The sequence below is a fragment of the Hyalella azteca genome, unplaced genomic scaffold, assembly GCF_000764305.2.
Source record: "Hyalella azteca isolate HAZT.00-mixed unplaced genomic scaffold, Hazt_2.0.2 contig571, whole genome shotgun sequence".
Classification (NCBI taxonomy): domain Eukaryota; kingdom Metazoa; phylum Arthropoda; class Malacostraca; order Amphipoda; family Hyalellidae; genus Hyalella; species Hyalella azteca.
The window spans coordinates 6,069-15,157 of record NW_025930917.1 but is presented as its reverse complement, the minus strand read 5'-3'; the positions used below and the strand labels follow the sequence as shown (position 1 = coordinate 15,157).

At 40.0% G+C, this 9,089-nt stretch overlaps 1 protein-coding gene across 1 annotated transcript; it reads right to left on the bottom strand.

Annotated features, from left to right (window-relative positions):
* Nucleotides 1-965: 965 nt before the first annotated feature.
* On the bottom strand, nt 966-8,753 carry LOC108676299. The gene is made up of 7 exons (XM_018164360.2): nt 8,632-8,753; nt 6,961-7,005; nt 4,129-4,345; nt 3,575-3,688; nt 3,277-3,366; nt 2,762-2,974; nt 966-2,161 (listed from the first exon to the last, which is right to left on the bottom strand). The coding sequence occupies exons 1-7, from the start codon at nt 8,677-8,679 to the stop codon at nt 1,929-1,931; spliced, it is 960 nt and encodes a 319-aa protein (XP_018019849.1). The 5' UTR covers nt 8,680-8,753; the 3' UTR covers nt 966-1,928.
* Nucleotides 8,754-9,089: the final 336 nt, after the last annotated feature.

The following is a 9,089-nucleotide window of genomic DNA, read 5'->3' as shown; positions in this document are numbered from 1 at the left end:
AATATTGCCTATGCAAAGGCGTTACCGAAATGATCTTGATTTCAATCACATCAGCTCGTAACTCATGTGATATATCCTTTCCAAGATGGCGAATGTCGTTGAAATAACGTTAAATCAACATTATTTCAACGTCAGATGCATAGCCGGGTGCTGTCAGCCAAATGTCAAAATTTCCTGCACGACAAGAGGTAGGTGAGGATAACTTAATGACAAAATGACGCCATGTGAGCGACAACACTCGATACTATCGTAAAACATTTAAATAAAAGATTAACTATCCTTAATACGCTTCTTTCCCCTCTCCTGTTCCTGGTCTCTAGTAACAGAAATAGTCTCTCCTCTTACGGTAGTGTCGCGTCATCTTTATTGCTGCAGACTCGGTCGTCAACTTGCTGCAGACTCGGTCATCATTTGACGTTTACATTTGTTCATCAGTCCATATTTACAGCTTTTAATCAGTCCGCATCTGCAGGATTTCACTAGTTTACATTAATATTTTTCTTCCTGCCACACTTGATATTTTTAATCAACTACGTTTTCATTTTTGCCTCCATTCATAGTTTTTTACTCAGTCCAAATTAACATTATTTTATCAGTCAATATATAAAGTTTTTGGTATAGTGACAGCCCACAGGTTTAGTGATCAAGAGAAGCAACGGTCACATTAAACGCTTCATCATTTGAACACAAATCACATCAAGATTTTTCTTTATCCTGAGAAACGCAGTAAATGTTCATTTACAAGCGACTTTTTTCAAAGTCTACGTTTATCTGCTTCTTCCACGTCCAAATCTCTGATCTCGATTAAAACACTGTCTGATAGAAGCTTGAATTATTGTCAGCCTCATTTATGATTGATTCACTATGCATATATATTTAGTGAGAGCCGAACAAAAATGACTTCTATTCGGAAGAATAAAACTCAATGGAATTCTGCATTCGCATCAAAGGAAAATAAAACAAACTTGGCCCGGCGTGCTGGACGCGCCTGACATTTTATTTGCTCAATAACATAAACACACCTTGGAAAATTTCTCTCAGAAACTTCAATCGACAATACGCAATACCGGTAAACTTTTTTTAATACTTCTGTGCAGTTTCGTGCTGAAAAACAACCATAAGTGTGTTAACAAGTGATGACATTTTCAACTGTACATAGAGCGATGAATTGGAAAAAAATAGGTAGTGTCTGAAAACCAGCTTTGCTGAACAACGCTCGCAAGCAGAGACTATCAAAGTCGTTCTACAAACATCCACCAAGCTGCATCGAATGAAAACAAATAAAAATAAGCTATGCTAAATTTCAATAATAGCTTTGGAGTACATCCACTAAAAAGAGGAGCCATTGAAAAACTTCTCAATGAGCGAAACAAAGAGTTCAGAATTTCTTAATGGGAATTCGTCAGGTATGCCATTTTTCTGCTCCTTTTCAACCAGTCGCACAACGTAGGAACTGCGGATGACTAGAAGGTGTGCGTGATTCTCTGGGGTGAGTGAATGAAAAATGTAGATGGTGAGACGATGATTTATGGGCACGGTTGAATCACCCTATCATAAAGGTCCATCGATTGTCTCATCGACAGTTACAACAGTAATCGTAGCCTTCTATTGAAAATAACTTAAAACTTATTCATGTCAAAATTTTCTGTCATAAGTTGATTACAGATAAGTAGTCTGCTGTTCAATGCAGCTAATGATAAGTTCAGCGAAGAAAAACATCTTCTGGCGACGAAGGAAGAAGCCAACCATTTCTTCGCTGGGAGCGAGGGAAGTCTTAAACTGTAAAATTATTCCATCTTTTATAAAAGCCGGGCGAACACGTTTCCAATTAAAATGACTTAAATAAATCGCAACAGCTTATAAAAAACAGTTGAAGATACGTGAGAGAATTTTCTACGGGATAAGCCGGCAGTATTTTTATGTTTTAGCTAGCAGCGCGCTAATGTGCCCCCAACGGGCTCTAGGCAAAGAGCCAGTTCAACGTGGTCGCCGCACCGCGCTGGAACCATCAAAGGGTCATCATATGCCAAATGTACGATGGCGCAGCCGTGGTCCTGATCAGGGGGAGTGGCCCATTCCCAGGCTTCGGTCTCCCCTGTGGGCCAGCGCCATACGCCATCAACGCCCCGGCGGTAGTCGACTGCCACGTTCTTGTCTGCAACTGCAAACCAAACCGACATGAATATTTTGGCTGACCTGTATCTCTAAGATTTATCATAAGAATTATTTGAGTTGTTATTTCCTTTCCTCTAGCCATATTTATTAGGGCGCTACAGAGACAATTTGCTAAATATTCTATTGTGCAAGTTTGTGTGATTATGCTTATGTTTGAAGCCTGGAGCTGCCAGTATACATGAGCTATCTGATTGCATATCCAACGTATCGTGTTTGGACATTGCCCAAATCTTTGATTATAACATTAACAATGCAATTGTGCATCTTTGTATCGTATAATATTGACTGTGCAATCGTGCATCATTGCAGAAAGTCGGGGTAAAATTTTCTTGGACAATAAAATTTACTCTGAATTTAAATTAATCTGAATTTAATTCCTAGCTAGACGTCATTATTGCCCACAAATTTTTCGAATGAATTCAATGGGATTTTCGACGGTGCATACGGATTCTTCATAACAACAAGTCCGACGTTTACAACTTCACAGAATCATGTACAATCGAATTTTACAATCATATGGGTTATCAAACCCGAACATTTACGTGTACGCCAAAGAATAATAAGAATTAATTCATTACCAACTTACGACTTCCAAGATAGTAATCAACATCGAACGCGAGATTTTGCGTCTCGAAAAAGCGATAATCGGCAAACGTCATCCCCATGGATTTGCACTGCGCGGTAGCTTCGCAGAACGACGAGGAGTTTTGAACAAATTCATAGCAACCGGCTCCGTAAGCATAACTTCCATCCCCGCAGCAATTCAGTGGTGGGTGTAGTTGCCACGAGTCTTCCCCCACTGGAATGTCCGAGTAGATTATCATCTAATGGATTATAATACTTGATTGAAATTGTATGATCCACTTCGTAGTCTCCTGCATTTGGTTATGAAATATGAATTACATAAGGTTCGATTCCAGCGTAAGAGAAAAAGAAGAGTTGATTAATTTTAAATCTTTAATTCTTTAATTTATCAGACCTTCTTTCTAGGGTTGAATCATAATTGTACTCATGTTGTTAGTTCATTATGTCATCACTATAGAGCATACACTATGAAAAAGTTCATACTGTCACACTCAGGTTCGAATTTGCTGATCTTACCTGGGCCAACAATGCCAGTCGGGAGGCTCTCATGACACCAGTCATAGAAAGAGAAGAACGGCACGGAGACGTTCTTGTACATGTTGAAACCTGGAAAATGTCCATCCTAAAAAAACTCATACTATATATACATTTTCCATTTTATTAAATAACATAAAACATTCGTATTTTTGTGCATGCTTGTTATTATCAAACTAATAAGAACGATTTTCTGACGCTTCATCCAATATGAACATCCAGTCAAATTCCACCTAGTAAGCACGGTGTTATTATTTATTTTTAAGCATTTAATCGTGACCTGTGATAACGTAGACCACTTCCTGAGGAACGTCGCAGCTTTTCTCTTCGTGCGATAGGTAAACGTCGTCGAAAGTGGCAAGACATTTGCCTTCGTATTTGATCATCCAGGGCTCTGCCGACAACATACTATTATAATTACTTAAACTCACATTTTCATCTGCGTTCGATTCAAAATCATTTAATTTCACTAGGAAAAGTTGACAATGCGGATACCTGCTAACGATTCATTAGTAACCTTGTTCACATCTTTAATATTTACTTGCATGAGCTGCGTGTAATTACCTCGCGTCGTTAAAAGAAGTTATTAGTTATTTACCGGGGAAAAGCTTTATTGACTTCCACAACCCTCCAGCCGTCATGATGCACTGGAGGACTCCAGAGTCATGGACTTACTTAACTGTCCAGCCGTCATGATGCACTGGAGGGCTCCAGAGTCATGGACTTACTTAACTGTCCAGCCGTCATGATGCACTGGAGGACTCCAGAGTCATGGACTTACTTAACTGTCCAGCCGTCATGATGCACTGGAGGACTCCAGAGTCACGGACTTACTTAACTCTCCAGCTGCCATGATGCACTGGAGGACTCCAGAGTCTCCTCCGAGTCTTATCTCGGTCCAGTTCATGGGGCGACTCTGATTCGGAGTGAAGCGCTGGTAGCTAAGAGCGTCCGTGACAGCAACTGAGAAGATGGATCCTTCGAAAGAGTTGGCCTGGGACTGGCACGCAGAGAACAGGCGGGACTGCTTCCCAACCCCAGCCAACTCGAACTGTGGTAAGACATATGGGATTAATGTTATTATACAATGAAGTATATTTGAAACAGTAATGGAATCAAAGTCTTCAAAAAATAATTCATCTTCTGGAGTGTTATTACTAAAAGTTGACATGATGGGCTAAAGATTTCTGAGTTCTACCGAACAAGTTACGACGAAGCTACATGTTGCTTTTCGAAATAGATTCCACAGGCTCAAAAGTTGACACTTCGCCGACGTTGCGAAGTAGCGATAATATAATATGTAGTATACGCCTTAATGTTACAATGCGATAAAACTGTTGCACAGCAATGACGGCACAGTAATAGAACTGGGTACCAGAGAAGCAGCGGGGCTATTGTTGAACCGAGAAAGCATAGGATAAAGAAGTGGATCACACCAAAGACGTGGAAAGTAAGAGAGGAAATATTAAACCGTAAGAAGCTGTTTGAAAGCACTAGATCTGACCGACTGCAAAAGAGGTTCAAGCTGCAGTTACAGAGAGACGAACCTGAAATGAAGCGCTCAGTGAGAGCTGATAAACGTGCCTACCTGGACAACTTGACAAGTGAAGCCGAGGAAGCAGCGAGAGCAGGCCAGCTAGGCACGCTGTCCAAGATTAATAATGCAATTGGTGTCAAGTTTAACAACTGCAACAATGCATAGGCCAAAGATAAGGTGAAAAGCTACCGCAGAGGGGATAAAGAAGAACAGGCGCACCATGCTGAACACGTCAAAGAGGTTCTGAACAGACCACCAACTGCCGAAGACGCTGACATACAAAAAACCAATGAGGACCTGATCGTTAGCATTTCCCCACCAAAGGAACAAGAAATCAGAACAGCAATCAAGTCCTTGAAGAATAGGAAAGCGCAATGCCAAGATGTTCTGAATGTTGAACTTTTCAAGACAGAACCAGTGCTAGCAGCCGATATTCTTCACCCTCTCTTTCCCGCAATATGGGAAGGAAAGCGAGTCCTGGATGACTGGAGCAGTAGAGTGAGTGGCAAAAACTATACATTAACTTCATGGACTTCCAAAAAACCTTCAGTATCCACAGAGAGATTCTTTGGCGCAAATTCTTATACACCAACTTCATGGACTTCAAAAAGGCATTCAGTATCCACAGAGAGATTCTTTGGCGCAAATTCCTAGCGTACGGAAAATCAGTAGAAATTGTTGTGCTGAACCAGAACTTCGATGCCAGCTTATAAGGCTGCGTTAGAAATAGTGAAATCTGGTTTGTGGTTGGAGCCGGGGTGAGACGAGTTAGCGTGATGTTGTCTTTGCTCTTCAACAGTGTCATCAGATGGACGCTTCTCACGAACTTAGAAGACCTAGATTTTGCCGATGACTTGGGCTTGCTGTCGCATACCCATCACCACAAGCAAGAAAAGACGACTCGTCAGAACCCCTCTGCGCAGCGAGTTGGGTTGAACATCAGCTGGACAAAGATAGAGATAACGACTTTAAATACAATCAATTAAACACTGAGGGGGAGAAGAGTTACTAATGGTTGAGAGCTTACCTACCTGAGCAGCGGGGTCGATCGAGAAGGAGGAGAGGAGCGGGACGTACGGAAAATACTGAGCAAAACCAAGGACACCTTCTGTAGCTTTTAAGTAACATCTGGAAGTCAACTCAGTACAGCATCCCCACCAAGCTGAGACTATACCAAAGTCTTGTTCAATCCACCCTTCTGTATGGCTCGGAATGCTGGCGATCGAATAACAGCGATCTCAGTAGACTGTCATTCTTCCAGACCAGAAGCTTGCGGAGAAACCTTGGTATCTTATTGTCAAGGGCAATATCTAACGAGAAGCTGCTTGCCCAGTACAAACAGGAGAGTATGACAACCATCTTGATGAACAAGCGGTGTAACTATATTGGCCACGTCATGAGAAGCGAGAGCAACTCCAGCAGGAAAACTGCTCTCTCTACATTGAACTCCAGAGGGACAACGCATGCGAGGCAGGCCGAGGAACATCTAGCGCCGAATCGATGAGGCGGAGCTGGATACCCTAAACCTCAGTTGGAACACCGTAATGTGGCTGGCCGAGGATAGACAAACTTGGAAGGTCTTTCTTGCTACTCAATGTGCTGACCGCCATAACGGGTAGTAGTATAAGGAAGTAGTTTTCCTAACAGAAGGTCTAGTATCAAGGTTAAAGTCGTCACTGCTATTCCTACCAGGGGCCCAGTATCTTGGTTAAAGTCGTTAATGCTATTCATACTAGAGGGCTTAGTATCAGGGTTAAAGTCGTTAATGCTATTCCTACCAGAGGGCTTAGTATCAGAATTAAAGTCTTCATCGATATTTTTACCACAGGGCTTAGTGTCAGGGTTAAAGTCGTCAATGCCATTCCTCGCAAAAGGACAAGCGTCAGGGTTACTGTCTCCGCTCAAAGGGTTAACAATCCTGCAGTTCAACAGGAGCTGTTAAACCTATAGAAATTAGCGAAATTTTGTCCACAGATCGATACACTTTCTGGCATTCTGTTGACCATCCTGATCCAGTTTGGCCTCGGCAGAAGGGCGTGTCAGTTTTACGACCGTACTCTGTTCGTGCTGTGGGTAAGACAGTGTGTCGCTTTTTGGACAATATTATCCATTAATTATTTTGATAGTACCTTCTGCACGACGTCGCTGGTGCTGCTGGCGGAGACGCTGTAGGCCTAAAAAATAGAGACCAACTTTTTAAAATCTTATTTAAGCAATTTTCACTACTTTAACTTAGGTTAATAACGGTGCTCATTAGTTCAGGACTAATTCTACAGTACATTGACTTGCAAATGATATTGTTCTTATAAACAATCAACCACACTTAACTTTCACCGTTAATCTATAATTGCGATGTAATTGTAGTAAAGGTGAGCTGCTTAATGCAACTTGATATACATTTTTGTATGAGCAAGATTACAATAGGAGAAGTCAGCAACGATAAAGCCGTACGCAATTCAATCGCGATATAATCATTGATTATTACAGACATATCATATTGTGAACTAAACCACACATATCATAATCACACAAACAAAATCATGAGCTATCTTTTCAAAAATCGAGAGTTTATATGTCAATTATTTATTATTATTGAATAAATTATTTTTGCAACACCTCTTCTCCCATTCGCATAATGCATTGAAAATATTCACAAGTTAGACCAACAGTATTACGCGGCTGTTGTACAATAAACGCAACTGATGTACAATAAACTCACTGAATAAACAATAAACGCAATTGATGTACAATAAACTCACTGAATGTACAATAAACGCAGTGGATGTACAATAAACGCACTGGATGTACAATAAACGCACTGAATGTACAATAAACGCAGTGGATGTACAATAAACGCACTGGATGTACAATAAACGCACTGGATGTACAATAAACGCACTGAATGTACAATAAACGCAGTGGATGTACAATAAACGCAGTGGATGTACAATAAACGCAACTGATGTACAATAAACGCAGTGGATGTACAATAAACGCACTGGATGTACAATAAACGCACTGGATGTACAATTAACGCAGTGGATGTACAATAAACTCACTGGATGTACAATAAACGCAGTGGATGTACAATAAACGCAGTGGATGTATAATAAACGCACTGGATGTACAATAAACGCAGTGGATGTACAATAAACGCACTGGATGTACAATAAACACATTGGATGTACAATAAACGCACTGAATGTACAATAAACTCACTGGATGTAGAATAAACGCAGTGGATGTACAATAAACGCAACTGATGTACAATAGACGCAACTGATGTACAATAAACGCAACTGATGTACAATAAACTCACTGAATGTACAATAAACGCACTAGATGAACAATAAACGCACTAGATGTACAATAAACGCAACTGATGTACAATAAACGCAACTGATGTACAATAAACTCACTGAATGTACATTAAACGCACTGGATGTACAATAAACGCAGTGGATGTACAATAAACGCACTGAATGTACAATAAACGCACCTGATGTACAATAAACGCACTTGTTGTACAATAATCGCACCTGATGTACAATAAACGCACCTGATGTACAATAAACGCACCTGTTGTACAATAAACGCACCTGTTGTACAATAAACGCGCCTCATGAACAATAAATACACCTGACGTATAATAAATGAAGTGATGAAATAAAATAATGTAAATTTAAGGGGTAAATACTAGTTCTCTAATAATACTAATGAAAGGAAGGAATTAAATCTACAAAAAACATCTAAGCATTTAGAGTAACTTCTAGGGAATCAATGCATTATTTATTACTCACTAAAGTTGACCAGAAGAGACAGACGACAAGTTCCAACTTTGCCTTCATGGTGCTGATGATCTGGTTTAAGACTTTACTTCCAAAAATTACTCGCACTCAACTATTAAAGAGTCTACACCTGTTGAAAAATTTAATATCTTTAATTTCATGATTGCAATACGGTTATAATAACAATATAAAATTAACAAGTAATAACTTTAGAAATACAAAGGGATTGTTTTAAAATAATTTTGAGTTTTAATTTTCCTGCTGGCAAATTTTAGTAGAATTTGTATTAGGCTCAAAATTAAGATGCTGGTTGCAATTCATACATAAGAACAACCGCAGTTAGCACGCTGCGGCTAAGCATGGCACTGAAATTTATAATTCGATGATTTAATTTAATTGTATGAAGAACGATGCTGGAGAGTTTGTCAAAATAAAATAAAATATATGCGATAGAATCTCGACAAGCATCG

Coding starts and splice junctions, on each gene's coding strand:
- LOC108676299 (XM_018164360.2), bottom strand. CDS start 8,679: ATGAAGGCAAAGTTGGAACTTGTCGTCTGTCTCTTCTGGTCAACTTTA. Junction 7,006..8,631: donor GTCTCTTCTGGTCAACTTTA/GTGAGTAATAAA, acceptor TCTATTTTTTAG/GCCTACAGCGTCTCCGCCAG. Junction 2,975..3,276: donor GACTGGCATTGTTGGCCCAG/GTAAGATCAGCA, acceptor CGGACATTCCAG/TGGGGGAAGACTCGTGGCAA.